The 19,614-nt window shown below is 45.1% G+C and overlaps 1 protein-coding gene across 1 annotated transcript; it reads right to left on the bottom strand.

Annotated features, from left to right (window-relative positions):
• Positions 1–6,926: 6,926 nt before the first annotated feature.
• SRP9 (signal recognition particle 9) lies at positions 6,927–12,723 on the bottom strand. The gene is made up of 3 exons (XM_063391133.1): positions 12,570–12,723; positions 9,995–10,063; positions 6,927–8,622 (listed from the first exon to the last, which is right to left on the bottom strand). Exons 1-3 carry the CDS (start codon positions 12,639–12,641, stop codon positions 8,503–8,505), a joined length of 261 nt encoding a protein of 86 aa, XP_063247203.1. The 5' UTR covers positions 12,642–12,723; the 3' UTR covers positions 6,927–8,502.
• Positions 12,724–19,614: the final 6,891 nt, after the last annotated feature.

Below are 19,614 nucleotides of genomic sequence, written 5' to 3'. Positions count from 1 at the left end.
ACTAATGAAAATATGAATTTCTGCTGTTCTCTATTTCTTATAAGGGTGCCAATTCCAATCTCTTGTTGGTAACTCCAGCCTCTGTAATTTGCTGAAGAGGTAGTGTCATACTTTATCCAGGCTGGCCCACGTTCTGAAAACAGGTTAGCTCAGTCATCCAGGAAAGCACCTTGTCACCACTGAGGGCTGCCCAGTTCCTCCTTTTTTGAAGTGGACAGGGTGGTTCAAAGTCCCTGTTGTGGAAATATCCCTCTGGCATAGATGTTTGCCTGTGGTTGTCCACCTTGTTAAATTGACAATTCACTTATAGTAGTTTTTCTCTGTGCTTTAGCAGCACTGAACACCTAGGAGGCACAGTTTAGTGGTGGGCTTGGCAGTGCTGGGTTAATGCTTGGACTTGATGGTCTTAGAGGCTCTTTTCCAACCTAAGCAATTCTCTGATTCCTTAAAGCAGTAGCAGCAGTAAAGGGCAATGAGCAAAGTTGGTGCCTCCAACAGACGTGGAGCACAGGAAAATCACACCAGGTTTAGTGCTTTTCATGGATCTAACTGGAACTGGCTTGTCTGTTTATTGTGGAAATCAGAAAACTCCCCCAGCCTAGCAGAGGACAACACAGCGATGCAAATACCACTAAAGAAAAAAGGCCAGCCGTGCCCCACAGTGCATCAGGCACAGCACTGCCAGCTGGCCCAGGGAGGGGATTGCCCAGCTCTGCTCTGCGCTGGTGCAGCCTCATCTCGAGTCCTGCTTGCAGTTTTGGGCACCACAACACAAGAAGGACAATAAACTATTAGAGTGTGTTCAGAGCAGGGTGGCCAGCCTCGTGAAAGGCCCCGGGGGCAAGACTCAGTAGGAGCAGCTGAGGTCACTGGGTTTGTTCAGCTTGGAGAAGTCTGAGGGGTGAACTCATCACAGCCCAGCAGATTCCTCACAGAGGTGCTGATCTCTCTCTGGTGATCAGCAGCAGGACACAAGAAGATGGCACGAAGCTGCATCAGAGGAAATTCAGATGAGACATCAGGAAAAGGTTCTTCACAGAGTGGTCAGTCACTGGACCAAGTCACAGGGAAGCGCTCTGGCATCCAGCCTGTCAGATTTCAAGGAGCATCTGCACAATGCTCTTAATCATATGGTTTAGATTTAGGTAGTCCTGTGAGGAGCAGGGAGTTGGAATTGATGATCCTTGAGGATTCCTTCCAGCTTGGGATATTCTGTGACTCTAAATAAGATGAATGGAAAACATTAGCAACTCCGTGGTCTGATATTCCTTGAAGTAATTTTTGTTTTAGCATTGGGCTGAGGTAGAGGAACAATACACAGCATAGAGAAACAATACACACAATATCCACCTTCAAAGAAGCTGGAGTTTGTTAAGAAATTAAGGGGAGGATGGGGCCACAATAAAAACTTATGGGACTACTGCTGGGAGGGGAACTGCAGAGAGTTCAAACAAAGATTCACATAAGCACAGAGAAACTGACAACAACAGATAAAACAATGGTTTTGATCTTTAAAAAAATCACTCTTTCTATTGTAAGACAGGTATTGATAAATATTCCTGTGGAGAATTGTTGATATCTCATCTTTTACAAGTTGCATACTGGCAGACAGTCATCAGCCAAATAAAATAATGCCAAGAGGATTGCAATTTGCACTATGGGAAAGCAAATGAATTGCTACAATCTGTGTAGATACTCCAACACAGAGTATGAGCTAAAGAATCTTTTTATTTGCTAAGATCCAAGTGTAATTTTTTTATATCCAGTAAAACCATTTTCTTAGACTATTACTGGCTGAGGAAGGTGGCCATGCAGTTTAATATTAATGCTTCAGTGACACCTACACGTGCTCTTCCCAGGTGTGACAATGCAGAATGTCCCTCTATTGAAGCTCGACTTTGGGAACAAAATCTTCTATCAATACCCACAAGGAGAAGGTAAAGCTACAACTGTGCAACAACCCTCTTCCCCTAAGCCAACTATAACATTACCATGATCAACTGTAAAGAGGAAAATAAGGGGAACATGAAAGAGCTAAAGAGAAAGAGTAAGTTTAAAACAAATGAAAAAGAAGAAGGGACTGAAGATTCAGAAAAGAAGAAAGCTCAATACAGGAATCAGAAGAACAAGGAAAGTAAACTCTTCTCTGCAAAATCAAAATCGTCCATTCTCACCACCAGTGAAATCACATCCAGGAGGTGTTTCAGCATTTGTTTTTTCTAGGGTTGGCCACCTGGATGCATTCTGGAGGCCTCTTAAGAATTTATTGGTTTGGAGCAGCTACAGCTCACTGAACTATTACTGCTGGAGTAAGCCCTTAACAGCTGATCCCTGCTTAAATCCCTGCCCCAACACTGGCACTTCAAAAATGTAAGGAATTACAACACAGTTTTATAAACCCACGGTATAATTTACACCTTGTACCATGTGTTCAGGTCTGGCTACTCTGTTTGAGGGACTACCAGAGTGTTACAGGCTTCTAGGAAGAATATCATCTACAGCCTTTGGTTCCACCCTTTCTGTATCATCCATACAAACGAAAACAATGCTGAAACAAATTGAGACATACCTAGTTTTTACGTAAATATTGTACAGCATGCACATTACAGGGTATATAATGCGACAGACAGGAGTTTTTTTCAAGCAAGTCACGGAAATTCCAAGATCAGAGTTTTTTAGGCTGTGGTTCCATGGCAACCCAAGCCAATCTAAGTGGTTCTTTCACTCCCATCGTTCCCCTCACCTCTCCCGGAGCTCTCAACCCTTCCATTTCACTCCTGCAGCACTCAGCTGACCTTTTGTGAAGCCCTCTCGGCACACGAAGCAGGCAGAGCACCACACCGGCAGCTCTCCAGAACATCGAGGGCTTTTCTGATGCACCGGCGAATGGAACAGCTCAGCTGAGGCTCAGACACGCTGGAATCGGAGCTGGAGGCAAGAGGGCTCAGCGGCCAGCTGCTCTACGGGCCAAGGTGCTGTGGAATCCCAGCCTGCACATTCGTGGGACGATCAGCATCTGTGCTGGGTAAGGAGCTATTTGCAAAGCAGCTGCTTGCCCTGCTAAAACCACGGCTGCTCGTCTGCACGGTTTTACTCCCGTGTCACCCGGCTCTGCTGTGTGACCAAGCACAGAAGGTTCGCCTCTGGGCACAAACCAACAATCCCTGATGAAATTTGTTTATTCCTTTGGTTCCTGACCTTAGTTATATGGGAGCACTGCCACAGAAAATGTGTTTAAAAACGCCAAACTCCCCCGAAGTGTCGATCACTGACAGGTCAGTTTCCCTCCTGCCCCCAAATTTCAAAGCTTTCTTTTCAGGCAGTTTAGAGCAGGACACCGAATTTCACACGGACGTGTCTGAGGCGCTAGTTCATCCTCCTGCCTTGCTGACTCTTTACCGGAGCAGATGCCTTCGGAAAATAACATTTAGAGCCGCAGTTTGCCAGAGCTCATTTGTCAGCGCCCCGAGGCGAGCCTTTCATCTCCCAGCCACACAATGATAGCAGAGCTGCAGCAGAGGTGGAGCAACCCAGTTAAAATGCACATTTCAGCTCCCCGAACTCTCCTTGCTCACTACCAGCCAGCACAGCCATTCCGGAGGTGTCCAGGAAACCCAACCTCTCTCCAAGGAACCAGTCTTGGGAATCTTGCTGTGAACACACGCCTGTAGCGCAGGAAGGTTCTCAGTAAAGGCTGGATAATGCAGCCCAGTCCTTTCACGAACAGAACATCTTCTTCTAGACAAAAAAAGAACCCAACATGCATACACAGCTTCAAAGGAAATTTAAAAATCAATCTATCCCAGACCTCTCGGTATGACTGTTTTAAGTTCTAAAAAAATTACTAAGAATTGTCACCAAAAAGGCGACAAAAGAATGTGAGCACAAAACCAAAACTTGCTAAACAAAGCAAAATATCCTCAGAGCTGGTCTTGATTTAAATGGAAAACACTTCCATAAATACCAGCATTACAGTTTAAGAGAAACTCTATACTCTTGGTTTTGTAATCCAAATTTCCCAACACCCAGGAACTGTCTGTTTGTGGAGTCATAATGGGTCGTGCACTCTGGCTCCTGCTAGAAGACCAGGCACTTCCAAGAGCACTCCAGAGGTGGTACTCAGGGCTCAGGATGTTTTTGGAATGGCAGAATGTAATTGCATTCCCATCACAGGACTCCAGAACACTCCCCAACTACCTTGGCACAGTATAAGAACATGAGAACTTCACCAGAAACAATAGTTATGTTCAACAACATGGGCTCATGAAAGCAGTTAACTCTGCTATCATGCCATGACCATGTTTTTATTTGCTCAATTCCCACACACTTCAGTTTTACAAGGTCCAGTTTAAGCCCACATTCTCCCGGGAGCATTTATTCTGGTGGAGCCAGTAGTGGGCACACACACAGGCTTGCACAATAAGCAGGGGTTAAACTACCATGCCTTGCATTCTGCTGAGTAACTAATCTGCTGCTAAAATACTGTGGCATCATTCTCCTCTCAAAAATAACATTTCTACAGACTAAAAAGCCCACATCTGTCTCCAGTCTGTAGTGACTCAAACACTTCAGCCCAGCATCAGGGTGGGGAGCTTTATCTGAAAGCCAGCCTGAAGAGTCTACATAGACCAAAGATCTGCTTATGTGAAAGCAATAAGAGATGAAAGGCATGTTTTTATGCCATCCCCAGCAACAAAGACAATTCAACCGTCCTTGTATCTAAATACCAATCCTGAACTCTCAAAGCTCTTTTAACAGATAATATCTTTATAAACAAAAGTTGTGTTGAGTCACACAGCATCTACCTTTAAAGCAGTATCAGCATTTCAGAACAGACACCCCCAAGTCTTGAAAAGCAGATCACTACCAACATAAGCAAGGAATTAGATGTAGTTCCTCATAGACTAGTTTCCTCTAAAGACGACAAAAGTGAAGATCCTTTAAGAGTTATCTGACAAAAGGACTCCTTAGATTTATTTGATCAAAACAGCTTTGCTTCAGCCAATTGGAAGGTCCCTCAGCACACAACGCTGTACAAAGAATATCAGTTTTCAGCTAAGCTCCTACTCCCCAAGGACACCCACTAGTGCTCAGAATCTTGAAGGATCTGGACTTGTGCATGGTCTGCAGCCTAGGTAAGTTTACAGAAAAGAAACCCACTTATTTTCTATATACCTCCACTTCAGATCCAAGCTTCATTTTAGAGGTGGTTACAGTATAATTCCTGTGAGAGTTTGTCCTCCTCCAAGCCAGAATTTAGAAAGCACAGGTGGCTAAGGTACCTGTTCCCATCCTTCTTCCAGGTGATCAAAGTGAGAGAATTCATCCTACCTATAGCAGGATGAACACCTAAGAACACCTAAAATGACTTAGTCCTTTAAGATCAGCCTTCGGTAACAAGTGATCATCCCAGTCCTACTGACAGAAACCAGAGTTTCCTCACACTTGTGACAGCAAAATGCTGAGTATTATCCACTTTTATACTGTGGGAAGAAACTTACTGAGATGAAACGTAATTCTTTTGACAAGTTAAAACATTTTTAAAAGCACCTGCTTGGCTTTGGTTCCATTTCCCATTTTGACAGACTGCAGCACCAAAGCATCCAGTTTTCCTGTCACTCCTAGAAGTTAGGTCAGGACTTTAATAGGAAGGCCTCTTGCATAAGGCTCTCTAAAACAAAGACCTGTGACCAAACTTCTCACTTCTCACTTCTGCGTATAATTTAAAAATCTTCCTGCACTCCAGAATACACTTCCACAATGAATTACATCTGGAGCAGCTCAGAGTTCAACCCCTAAAATTGGAAACAGAAGTGGTGGAGTTGCACATACGAGAGAGCTCAGACACAGAGTCAGCCTAAGTGCCTTGCACAAAGAAGAACTGAAATCAAGACACTCAGGGAACCCAGGAGGTGAGAAGACCAGAGAAACAGGATGAATTCCATGGGTAAACTAACCCAAGTTCTTGGAACAGTAACAAGGATCCTATCTTTTTATTAAGCTGTTCTCACAAAACAGAACAATCACTGAAGATAACTAACAGGCAGCAACAAAATCAGCTGTAGCAGGGGAAAGCATTTTTTTCTATCATTCTACTTTTGCAAAGGTCACCTGTCTGTCACTGCACAGGCTGCCCATGTGCTCCTGCCCTGATTTTGGCTGTAATTGGCACCAGCTCCTGCCTGCAGAGCAGGAGTCTCTGGCAAGCTGGGCTGCCCAGTGCAGAGATTCAGGTACTGTGAGCAGCCCTTTGCTGCAGCAGCCACAAGAAACTGGTTTCTCAATCACAAACCAGAGGAGACATTCAAGTAGCTGGCAACATGATGGACCAACTCCGTGAATGTTTATTAGGGAAGTGATCAGTGTACACAAGCACACATACTCTCAGCAAGAGTACAGGCATGAAAAAACCAGCCTGGAATTCAGAGCTTCTCTACTGCCCCATGAACACAGTATGGGAATGGCTGAAAACTCCAGGACAAAGTTATGAAGCACCAATGTTTTTCTAAAGAAGTTTCTATACCATTTCATTTTTTTAAGCAGCAGCTTTGTAATATTTTCTTTTGCATTCTGACTGTACAGAACCACTCTAGTTTTTTCTGAGTCTATGGAGAACAAGCTTAACAACACATACTCTTACCAAAGTAGCAATAGTATTTCCCCAGGGTTTTAGGGAAACAATTTCTGAATTTAGAAAAGTAGAAATATATTCCCTTGTCTGTTTTGCTTGAAAACTGCTGCTCTAACATACAGTGCTGTAATTGCTCCTCCTCTAAAACCTACTGGAGTATAAAACTGAAGTCTTTCAGCTTTTGGTACACCCAGTCTCCCTACTGCTATATTGCAAATATTAGGAATGCTATTTGGAGCAGCAAAGAAAAATTCCGGTATTACAGTATCTCAGGAAAGTTTAACAATGAACACAGTCCAGCCTTCTCTCTGGCTTTATTTATATTCCAAAAGCCAACACAAAAATGTTACACACATACCAGTCACTGTTGCAGACTAGAATTTGGAGCAGTCACCAGGAATCTCGTGTTGGAATGTTTTCCAACAACGCGCAACATTCTAGGTTAAGCTGAAAGGGTACTCTAAAGCAATATTCAAGCCTGGTGGGTTTTTTCCAAGCTTTTGGCAGATGTGGAAAGTCCATCGCTTCCCAGTAGCTCCATTATTTTTATGTTAGTGACAGCAGGTAGCTCCTTAAGTAGGTTGTTTTGTTATATATAAATGCCACTACAAGTATGGTCCTGCTTTACTTTTGTGGCTTGGTTTAACCCAAAAAATCAGCTCTGAAAGCATCTACTTATACCAATAGCCTAATTACATGAAAATGTTCATCTGTTTTCAAGTAAGCAAGACCTAATCAAAGCAAGCATCAATTTTAGCTCCTGGGTTCTCAAAGAAAAAGCTTTCATACAAGAGACAATTAAGGCTTCCATCAGCCTACCAGAGGTTACTGTGAGAAACACCTTTAAGCTACAGGAGCCTTTGTCTATTTCTGACAGTGCTATTTAAGCATTTCTTCAGCTGTTTTCATCCGTTTATTCATTTGGCTGACATCCACCTGCCACATGTAACATTTGAAAATGCAATTAACAAGCTGCTAGAATAAGGAATCTGGATAGTGTTTGGCTGGATATTTTCTATTAACATATTAGGCAAGAGCTTCTAGAATTTGTCTTGCTGATATACTTCAACTTTGCCTGAAGCAAGGATGCGGAAAGGAACTCCTGCTAGTACAAAACACTTCAAGTAAAAAAGCCACTGACTGTCTTTTAGTAATAGTATTTGCACAAGCAGAAAAAAAACTCTCCCAGCTTCTCACAGATCTCTAGCATTATTCAAGTGAAGTTCTAATTTCATTTCTAAAATACAGAAGTTCAATCACTTAGCCAATATAGGAGTTCTACAAACTGCTTCATGGACAGTGTTGCAGATCTTGTGACTAAGAGCAATACCAAAAGCTAGAGTGCTGACAGTGACAGTGGTAATACAAATTGGCAACTTCAACATTTCAGTTCAGAAAACATGTGTTATTCTAAACCCAACAGATTTATATAATGTATGTAAATATTTATTAGACCCAGTCACCATGCTACAGTATTAGATTAGTAAATCCTCTCATTTTGAGAATACACCAGCATAAGGTATGAACACAATGAAATCTATATGAAATTTTACAGTAACTTTCTAGAAGTATGCCTGTGGCCTATCAAATTTGGACTAACATATTGTAGATTTAAAATATTTACTTGTCTTCTTAGCATACCTAATGTGTAAGAATAGTTGCTTAATACCCAAAAATAAATATAAGCTTTCAACTGAAAGCACTTATTTTCCTAGATTTCCAAAGTGGAGTCTGAGGGGTGAAAATGCTTCAGACTTGTCATCAGTCCACTTCAGTACATAAAAGCATCTCCTGACCCAGTTTTTCGCTCAAATCCAAAAGATTTGCTTCCAGTGGGATATGACCGGAGCACTGATTTCATTCGCAGCACCTCAGTCTGTTTCCATGGCAGCACTGCGGGACTCCTTCGCCACCATGAGCCGCATGAGCTGACTGTGGAATTTCTCGATCTTCTTCACGTCTTGTGCCTGGTCTGTTCTGTACAGCAAACACTGCAAGACAAAGTTCCTGGTATCAGATTTCACCTCAACTGTGAACTCCCCTTCACTTTATCTTGTGGTAGCTGCTATGCATTTGTGCTTGGAACACACAAAACACGGAGAGCACTGAGGTGTTCACCGGTTACCAGGAGGCAGCACCAACACACCCACCCTGCTTCAAAGCACAAAGGTCTCTGGGTTTACTTTTAAGCCTCTCCTTAATGCTCATGCCTCCCATACTGAAATCAGGGAAACTCATAATTTATCGTAATTCCTTCTAGCTCCAAAAAACTGTTAGAACTTGGGGTTTAAAGCTGTCCCTTTTTGTGTTGTCTAAACACAGAACCAGATTTTAAACCTGACGTTACTTTCCAATTCTTTATATTCTGAAAGCAAGTTTATTTTGCCTTTTACAGTCTCAATGTTTCAATGCCAGGGACATAAAACTCAGTACTTCCCATTAAAGGGGATTCCATCTACCTCAAGCAATACCTGTTTTTCTACAAGAGCCCTAAATAGGGAACACAAAATCTGATTAAAATAAAAAAATCCATACAAACAAAAACCCAAACACTAAACCAATGCAACCAGAACCCAGAAATCAGCCCCCATTTTCCCTCACCTGGTGTAAGATCCTTCTGTGACTGAAAGCAGGTAAGGGAGCCTATACCCCAGAAGTGTTCACACTTGTGAATCACCTGACTCCAACTTCCCCTATGGGAGATTTCAACCCCCATTTTCCCTCACCTGGTGTAAGATCCTTCTGTGACTGAAAGCAGGTAAGGGAGCCTATACCCCAGAAGTGTTCACATTTGTGAATCACCTGACTCCAACTTCCCCTATGGGAGATTTCAACAAAATTACCCTTAAATGCCCTGTGATCAGTGCCCCACACTCAACATCTCACCCGTGTTAAGCCCTACTGCCCTATCAAGAAGTGCCTTTACTGGAGTTTCACAACCCTTCCAGGCACTTGAAATTCCAATGCCAGACTACTTTTCCTGGAAAGAAGAAACTTGATTCTTTCCCAAGTCTGAAGACAAGAACAGGGCAGAATGACCCTGGACTGCAGAAAAACAACTCTTAGCTGCAACATCACTGCAATTCAGTCTCATAATCCCAAAGAAGGAACTTGAACTATGGTTGGAAGTTTTCACCACTCTGAGCAAATAAAAAGGACCACACTCGCAGTAGTAAATATCTGTTTGAAAATGCTCCTGAACTGGTCAGTGTCAATCAGACACAGCAACAAGGAAAGGCTGAGCACAAGTTTTTAGAAAACTGTCAGGCACTCTCAAGGCAGTGTCCAAGAGCTCCCAAGCTAACTGACAGCAGATGTGAGTGGTACAAGAAGCTCTGAAAGGGGAATGTGTTCTGTACTTACTGCCACATCATCTGTTACTTTGATACAGAGGTTCCCATCACAATGTCGGTATTTGAGAACAACGCGCACCTGAAATGACAAACATTTAAAAATTAGCACTTAGAGCTAGCAATTCTCAGAATATATTGAAGGGATCTGCCCCCATTCAGACTACCCTTAATCAGAACTATGTACTGCTCCGTGTGTTCAGCACCTCCGTGGCGGTCCTCAGCTCCGGTGGTGTGGGACCTGTAACCCTACAGCCGAGGTGGTGTGGAAGCTGAGCCACCACCTCTCCCTGCCTAACACTGTAGGCTGGATTTCTAGCAGCATCAGCAAAGTTAACACTGGGCATGTTCAAAAACCCTGCAAATACAGCAACAACAGTTGCAGGGACCTTGGAGACAGCAGGATAAACCAGAAGAGTCATGACGAGACAAGACACCCCCTCGCTGTGTGTCACACCCCAGAAAACACAACTGGAAGCCGGTGTTTGTAGGCTTGAAACACTTCAAAAAAGAACAGCTCTACATGAAGACTTGAAAGGGATCAGCTGAGTGGGGAAGGCTCAACATCACCACCATGGCACCTGAACTGTTACCAGTTACTCCTGCACTCACCTGCCTCCAACTCCTCCAGACCCTCAAATCACCAAGGTTCTCAAAGCCACACTGATAAAAATCCACTTCCTCAGTGACTGAGCATTAAATGATTGCTCCTGAGCACAGAGCCAGCCACAGGGGCTCTGTTTGCAGCCTCAGCTAACGTCAGTAACTAGAAACAAAGCAAGGTGGTCTTTGAGAACATTCTGAACTCACACTGCAAACAGTTTTTGTTGTACAGTAATTTGTGCTAATGGTCAACAACCTCCTCCTTTGCTACAAATACATTTTGAAATTCCTGTTGGAGAGTAGATCTCATTGACCCTTTCTGTTTAACAAACTGACACCTTCTGACCACAGCAGCAGTGTAACAGCACATCTCCCTGCCGAGCAGCCCCAAAGGCACACGGGGCTGCCACTGGCAGCAGACACACACTCAAATGTATCCATGACCTGCTCTTGCAAAAGGCAAGACCACTCGGCACCTGGCTGAAGAACACACATCCATCTCCCAGTTCTTCTTCTTCCTTCAGCTTCCCAACAAGCCCAATTACAAAACTGCTGAAGGTAAATCTCTGCCAAATTAACAGGAGGGTGCTTGTGTTACCACAACAGGGCCTATATAAACCCCTCTGTAACTAGACAAATGTACTGCCATGGATGGGAAGAGATTGCCTTTGGAGGTCCTTTAAGGAAAAGGGAAGAGCAACTCCTGGCTGGAGTGATATCCCTTCTCCTTCATTTAATTGAATGTCACAGAGCCTAGGAAGGTAAAACTGGGCAATTTTATTATCAGGAGCAATCACATATGGTGTCTCTGTGCTAATTAAAAGGCGGATGCTAATCTGCTTTAAATAATCAGATATTAATTTGATCTTCTGAAGGTTTTGCCAGTTCCCCTACTTTTGATGAAGTACTTGGCCTTTTTTACTGAAGTTTTCTCAGGTGTGAGTTCCACATCACACTTTTATGCTGGTTTTTAGGTGAACTATAATGCTTTTTCTGAAGACTGAGGTTAATTTTAATATTTGCATAAACCACACTGCCAAAATAGTCACCGGAAACAAGAAACAGTCATAAACTGAGAACTCCTTGAGGAATTATTCTTTAGGCTGCAAACATCTCCTGAAATGTCACTGCAGGCAACAATGCAACATAAGAGCCAATGAAAGGACAATTTCAAATTATACAGGTCTTAAATGCTATAAACTCGTAAAATAAACCAGTTCTTGACACTTCAAGAGAGCTCTTAACCTCGGTTTCTAACACACGGGTATACTGTGAATGAGCTCAGCGTCCTTGAAGCTCAGTTCTTGTGGTTCATCCCAGCTGCCAATAACACCACCTAGAACATCGTTCCCTGGCGATACTGTTGGGGTTATAAATGAGAGATTCCTCCCGTTTCACAGAAAAGGATGGTCAGGCGCAGCACCAACGAGTAATCCCCATCCTTGCAGGTCCTCAGGCCGTGGAGGTGCTGGAGGGCCCAGGGCAGGGCAGCGGAGCCGGGGGCTCAGGAGCGCCCTTTACCATTCCCTGCATTCCAGACAGGAGCCTGCAGCCGCCCTCTGCTCCCACGAAACCTCCACACAGGATTAGGCTGTGCTAAGGGCGCCTTAGGTGGGACAGTAGAAGAAATTTCTTCATAGCAAGGGTGATTAGACATTGGAAAGGGCTGCCCAGAGAGGTGCTGGAGTCACCATCCCTGGACGTGTTCAAAAATAAGCAGACGTGGCACTTAGTGCTATCTATGATCCACTCAGCATGGCTGTGTTCGGTCACAGGTTGGACTCGACGCTCTCGGAGGTCTTTTCCAACCTAATCGATTCTGCGGTTCTGAAATTCTTGCCTCCCCCGTGCAGCCACCAGCGAACCCTCCCCAGCCCGACACCGCCCGCCGCCCCCGCCGAGCTGCGCGCAGCTGGAGCCGCCTCCAGAGCGCCGCTCCCGAGGCCGAGCCGCGCACCCTCCCCTCCCGGCGCGGGCTGTCCCACCTTCATGGGGTCGGCCAGGTAGAGCTTCTCGGCGGCGCGGGTGAACTCCTCCCAGGCCTGGAAGTGCGGCATGGCCGGGCCCGCTCCGCTCCCCGCGGCCGCGGCAAGATGGCGCCGGAGGCGGGCGGGGGGCGTGCGGCTGAGACGCCGCCTGCCATTGGCCCGCGGGACAGCACCGCCCAATCGCGGGGCGCGTAACTCCGGGCCCCGGCCACAGCGACCCCTGGAGGAGCGGCGGGACGGCGGCACGCGCTCCCCGCGCAGCCAGAGGCGCCCGGTGGCGGCCGGGCTGGGAGCCCGGGGGTGCCGGGTTCGAGCCCCGCCGCCGGCCGAGCGCCCCCGCCCGGGGCTGGCACCCGCGGGGCTCTGCCGGGCCAGGTACGGGCTGGGTCCGCGGTAACTCCGCGCCCTGAAGCCACGGGGAAGGCTGGGGACGCGGGTGGGCCAGCGGGGAGCCTGGGCTCCGGCGGGAGGTGAGGGCAGGCCCCGGGCTCCCAGCTGGAGCAATGCCCAGGTTTTCCCAGGCTGGAAGGGCCTGCCTTGAGCTGGGGTTGGCTTCGTGGGGAACAAAAAGGGGGTGTGGGAGCCCCTCGCTGCCCCCCCGGTCTGCCTTGCTGAGGGGTGCTGAGGCATTGCTAAACTAAAGCTGCTCTTTGGCAAAGAGGCTGAACAGCACAGAATAAAAATATGAAATATCTCGAGGAACTCTGCTTTTCAGTTCTGTGTGTGTAAAGCTTTTACATAAAGCCGACTTCAAAATTCCCTTCAGAAATGAAATGAGAGGGGTAAAAGAAGATCCGAGATTTCTCCCGTTGTTTTAAAATCGCATTGCCTGCAAAGATTTTCGTGCCTTTATAGCACAAAGCTTTTAGCCAGACACAGCTAAGCTCTGCTCATGTCACACAGCTTGTGCGACTGCTGCAGTGACAATAAGCACGTAAAACCTGCAGTCTATTTCACAGGGATTCACTGAAAACCCAAAAGCTCCTGACAATGACTCACAGCTCCAAGTTTTACTGAACAACTTGAAACTCACCAGCGTGGCCAAACAAATAAACTGGAAGGTTTAGGGCAGATCTTCTTTTGAGGGGGACAAATTATGCAGGCTGTTGCAGTCTCCACTGGCAACATGGGGAAATACTATAGCTGCAGGCTTTTTTTGGCCACAAAAGGCACAATACGTGCGAGAGAGAATGAAGAAATGTGGCATAGAAATAAAAGGGTGGATGGGAGGTAAGGGGAGAAAAACTAGAATGAAATTCCCTGAGTCAGTAAAGCAGAAAATAATTGTTACTGTGGGGATCTACTCTGAAACAGTCTACAGTGATTAGGCTGACTAACTTCATGAATTGTGACTGGTGGGTGTTATGTGGTCTGAACAATTCCGGTAAAGGGCTTTGCACCAATGAGTGGGGGCTATGGAGGGTGGAAAGATTTAAGGATTTTTTTTCTTTCTTTCTTTCCAGAACTGCTCACAGGGTTTGGGTGCTGATGTGTCACAGAACTCAGCTTCAGAAAAAGTTGTCTTGCAGAGATGCTGAGAAGCAACAGATTATCAGGTGATAGATACATGGACAGAGCCTAAAGCAATCATCCCAAACACAGAACCTAACCTGGACGGGGTGGTTGTCTACTCTCCTTGGGTTTGGGTAGCTATTTATAAGAGTAGAGTAGGGATTGCATTTGGTAGCGTTGTACAGACATGTACGGGATGTAAACACATGGAAAGAAAAGGTGTGGGGAGCACAAACCCTGTAACACACGTAACATTTTGCAGAACTGTCGTTCACCAAATTTGGATGCAGGTTTTCAAGTGGGATACGAGTGCACCTTCTGAAAAAGCCTCAGTTTTGGGCTGTCCAGTCATAAACACTTTACAGAGGATTTTAGTTTTGACTCAAATGTTTGAATCTTTTATGTGTTCTGTGACACAGAAGTGGTTCAGGAGCTTGCCAATGCCCAGTCATTAGCCCTGCAGTTGAGCTAATGCAGCAGAGCAAGATTAGAAAACAAACCAGGTGTTGGTTTTTTTTTTTTTTTCCTGTAACCTAGATTATTTCCATGATCCATTTTAGGTTGCAGTTTCTAAAACTGTTCTATAGGCACAATTTTGGAGGTGACAAACTGCAGCAGGCAGGGCAGAGAACGGAGAGAGGGATTTTGTAACTGGCCTTGCCTCGGGGGGAAATGGGATGTGTCACAATGGCAGTTCTGTACAGCCTGATACACAGCTCTGCATAGCCTGGCCCTGGCTGCAGATCCTAAGGGTTTTGTCATCCCTCCCTGCCACTTGGTACCACCACCTATGGCCCCACGTTGTGCTGCCACAGCTGTTTGTAATTCTGCACTGGGGATCAAACCAATGCTGGGATGAAAAGCAACACCATTTTTAGTAACACTTTTTTTTTTTACTGAGATGAGTTTGGTTTTCTAGTTTACTGTGTGGCCTTATGTACTCTTGTGCTGACACAGCTGTTGAAAATGTACCTTTATTGGTGGCAAGAGAGAATATGGGAATTCCTACTGTTTTTGCTGGATTGCCACCAAACACGAGGGGCTGTGTGTGAAACCACCCCCCCCACCGGTTCCCCTGAAAGCAGGGCCAGTTGCTGAACTTTCCACAAATAAGAAGAGAACTATTTCTGAGCCCCAGGGAATGTCTGATACCTGTAGTTAATGCACTGCTTCGCTCTGTTGTTCTCCTTTTGCCTGGAGAACAGAACATTTTCTTGACATGTTTCGAAAGTAAGTCAGACCAGTGCAGCTATTCAGCTGTAAGTTGTATTTGATGTATGTCCAAAACTGTATTTTTCAAGTGAGTTCCAGTGAGTGCAGTAATAGTAGAAATCCTTCAATGGGCTTTTTGTTTAGTGAAATAAAATGAACAGTTGTTTATCACTGTGTGGAGTGTTTGGTATGCAGCCAATAATAATTTAGTAGTTAGTAAGAATTCTGCTAAAACATACATACTTATCTTGCTTTCTTTTCTTGAGTTCCTGCTTTCTGCCATGCAAGAAATCATTCCAACGGTCTTAACGGCCCATTCCATCATTTGGGAGTGAAATCTGGAATGCTGTAAAACCTCATTTACCCTTTCCTCAGCCTGTCTTTGTATATCCTTGCTGTATTCCCTAGACCACCTTAGATAACGTCTTTCTTTGCTTGGATTTAAGGCCGTAAAAAGCTATGAAGCAATAATGTAAGTACTTGTGTGATGAAGACTTTTCATGTGGTTTTTCCTCAGGCCTTTTCCCCTCATCCAACCTGTATGTACATGATTAATGATCTGTCTTTGATCAAGCTCCTACATGCATTGCCACTGCAAGTTCTGCTTCGTAAAGTTGTGTTCAGGCATCTGGATTGCACATGGTGATTTCTTCAGGTTTTCTATCTAGTGTCTTCCTTTGCATTAATGACAAACTGAAATAAAATAGTAGAGAAAACATTTGCATTAGATCTTAAAATATCATCCACAAATATCTTACAACTCCTGCAAATTTTGTGGAAGTTGCAGCTGCTGAGCATCACTCAGGGTCAGACATTTGGTTTCCTGTTCTTTCACATTAATGCTTTTCTTCTATCTAAAGCAGGTGCCATTTTTTTTTTCCCCAAAACTATTTTTCTCCCCTGGATAAGGAATTCAGATAAGAGTATTAAATTCATTAAAATATTTATCTGTCACCAAGACATACTACTGGTGGGTAAAACAAGATGGTCTTCCCAGCTAAAAGAAGCTTTGTATAGAGCACTGTGCTTTATCATGCTAAGTTGTGGATTAGATGGGAAACAATGGGACAAAGTGATCTCAGTTATGCTGCCCTAAATCCGGTGACATTCCATTTATTTCGTTGGAATTTTTTTTTCCTGTATCTGTAACAGTATAATTAAGAGCAGACTTTGGTGCCGGGATGATAATCCTGTTCTTGGACCGGGAGCAACATAAAGTCAGCACAGTAATTCAGGTCTGAGAAAGTGCTAATGAGGAGTTAGTTACAAGGCAATTATTACTGCCAAGAATGCTTAATGCTTAAAGGAGATATAGTTGCTTCTTTCAAAATAGCTTCAACCCAGCCCTTAGCAAAGTTAAGGAGAATCCCAGGCATTGTGATTATACATTCCGCTCTTGTGTGTGTATGGTCTGAACCGGCCTGGGATTTGTACTGATGCAGACTCTAATCACACGGGGCTATTTTTCCTTTGAAAGGGCATTTATGTGCATAGGGATGCAGATAAATCTTGAATACCCTGAGATCCGAGGTCTTGACATCTCACTGGCTTCTGAATCTCTGTGCCCATGAGAACCGAGCCTGCAGTGAGAAGCAGTTTGTGCTCCTGGATGGGTTATAACACGCCAGACTGAGCCACAGGTTTCACTCCACAGCTCCTGAAGGAGCACAAAGCATGCGGCTCCTTTCTAGGGGTTTTATGTTTTACACAGCTTGGCTGAACGTTTTGCTAGGTTGAGCCATACACAGTTAATTACATCAATGCCGGGTTTCTATTCTTTTGGACACAAGCATCTTACGGAGTGATTCAGACTTATATTGTCCTAACAGGAAAAAATATTGGTGACACTTTGTTGTTAAAAGACGGTTCATGGCAGTGAAAGCTGTATGTGGGCAGCAGGATTCCAGAGCCCTGTCCTGGTGCCTGTCACAGCTGAGTCACAGCTTCAGGCAGGGTGAAACCCGGATGCCTGTTACTGTCCTCGTTCCTTTTCCTCAGTGCCCCTGCTCCTGTGAAAGGAGCACACTCCAAACACGTCCCTGATTCAGGGCACACCGTGATCTGCACTTGCCAGACATTGGAGTGATGATCTTGCCCAAGGCAGCATTGTTTCCTAGTTTGCTTTAGCCATCAGGAAAGACAATGTCATTTAATGTAGTCTCATCTCACTTTGTTGGGAGTGTATGTATGTGGATGGCAGTAGCCATTACTCTGGCAGGAGAGTCGTGCCTGCCTATGGCCATGTTCTATCCTGAGCAGAAACTGCCCTTTCATTTTTGGATGCTGTTCTGACAGTGTTCTTGTTAAGCTGCTCAGTTTTGATAGCTGGAAAGATTCATCGCTTCCTGTTAAGTGGTCACTTCAGTTCCTTCAGCATAACAAGGTATTCAAATGAATGTGCTGTCATGCAGGAGACATATGTTAGAGAGCAGCCTCTCTGCTGTCACCACGCTGGCTGTTGAGATTTGAGAATGAAATAGCAGTCCTCGTGATGGCCTTCAGGGAAAAGAGGAGCACATCTGGTAGCCAGCTCATGAACCGGCATGTGGAGCACTCTGGAAGCAGACAGACACTCTTAGCATTAACTGCTCATAGATTTTGTATCACCATTACGTGAAGTTTCTGAGCCTGCTTAAGATGGGCTTAGATCATCTGCTGGCACACGCTGCAAGCACATTGATTTCTTACATTAATCTTTAAGCAGCAAAGCTTTTTATTTGATAGGCATGACTTAAGGCTGGTTTACCTGTGCTGTTCATGCTGCCGTGGCTGACGTAATTGAGGAGTACAAAGCACCAGAAGAGGCAAGAGAGATTAGATGCTTACAGTGATACCTTACCAAGTCCTCTGGAGCTGTGTAATTGCAGCTGGGATAGAAGGGCTTTCCGAATTTTTAACTTAAGTTTCCTTCTAATTCTGAACTACATGTCTGAGCCAGGACCAGATGGAAATTGCCTCCTCCTCAGTTCAGCCTACAGAAAGGGAGACAGAGCAGCTGAAATGCTAAGGCCTGAACTTTCCTGGCAGGTGAACCCTACTGACTTCTTGCTCAAGTGAGAGTAACAGGCTTCCCCTTCCCCCTGTGCTGTTGTGAGAGCAACAACCTGCAGCTGATGGGAAATAATAGCTTTCACTGTTTGCAAAGAATATTCATGCCTGTCCCTGAATCCACATAGCCTCATTTGAGTGGACTCTTGATTTAGCTGTGGCAGTACAAGAGCTGCTAGTCACAGCTACTTGTCATTGCCTTTTCCCAGGAATTAATGCCCTTTCAGGATGTGTTTGCAGAAATGCATGTGTAAGTACCCCTCAACCCACTTCAATCAAACTGGGCTAGCAAAAACCTCCTACTTAATCCATTTAAGTCTGGCCCAGGTTGACCGAGGTAGCTGAGGGGGTGTCCACACAAGCCTACTCTGCAGGCAGATCTCAAGAGGTGGTAATTTCCACAAGAAGTAGGACGGGCTGAGCAGGGGGAGTGGATCTGAATCAGCAGCTTCTCCCATCCCCTGGGCTGCAGGCAGACGAGGACTCCAGTGCATGGGCCTGCTGGGCAGCCTGGCTGGCACAGCTTGGGAAGCTGCCATGGAGCAGCTCTTTCCCCATAAACCCCTTCCCAGAGTTGCAGCAGGAGAAGAACTTTGTGCCAAGCAGCGGTGGCCAAGAATGCACAACAGAATAAAGACCCTGCAAGATCCTCAAGCTCCCCTGTTCAAGTCTTTGTCCTTGGTCGAGTGCTGGTGAGGGTAGAGGTCCAAATTATGGTCAAATTAGCATCAAAATGGATGCTTGACATTTGTGTTGCCAGTTCCTGGAACAACTGCGAGCACACACATTCCTTGGATGTCTGCAGTATGGCAGCTTCCTCTAAGAGGTGTCTGATCCATAGCTTGTGTAGTCCTTGGCTCACAGACCCACATAAAGCATACACAAGAGCTGGGATCAGTGCTGGGAAGGGCTTCCTTACTTCTAACGTAGTGCTGCAGTTAAGACCCTTGTCATGGAGGTTGCAAGGATTTACCTGTCCCTGTAGCTGGCTCAGGTCTGCAGAGAAATTTGAACCTCAAATCTCTTAAGGTTAGTGTTTTCATAAGATTTGGATTAGATTAAAACTATGAAAGAAGACCTAGGTGGTGTTTAGGAGGGGGGCAGGGAGAATATCTGCATAAATTCCACACCATGGCTGTAACTTTATGTTGAAGGGATAGCTCCTAACAAGATTTACAGTGTGCCCTAATGGGTGCATTGGTGCTGGGGTGTTTTTCTCTCTCCATTAGCAACTTTTACTGATCTCATTTTTTTTAATGAGGAGTAAGTC

Source organism: Prinia subflava, chromosome 2, assembly GCF_021018805.1.
Source record: "Prinia subflava isolate CZ2003 ecotype Zambia chromosome 2, Cam_Psub_1.2, whole genome shotgun sequence".
NCBI classification, from domain to species: Eukaryota; Metazoa; Chordata; class Aves; order Passeriformes; family Cisticolidae; genus Prinia; species Prinia subflava.
The sequence above is the reverse complement of the archived record's forward strand: the minus strand, read 5'-3'. Positions and strand labels throughout refer to the sequence as shown.

What these genes read in the sequence shown, in the direction of transcription:
- SRP9 (XM_063391133.1), bottom strand. Translation starts at nt 12,641, where the DNA reads ATGCCGCACTTCCAGGCCTGGGAGGAGTTCACCCGCGCCGCCGAGAAG. An exon ending in ACCTGGCCGACCCCATGAAG is followed by an intron (nt 10,064 to 12,569) that starts GTGGGACAGCCC and finishes TTGTCATTTCAG; the next exon opens with GTGCGCGTTGTTCTCAAATA. An exon ending in AAGTAACAGATGATGTGGCA is followed by an intron (nt 8,623 to 9,994) that starts GTAAGTACAGAA and finishes TTTGTCTTGCAG; the next exon opens with TGTTTGCTGTACAGAACAGA.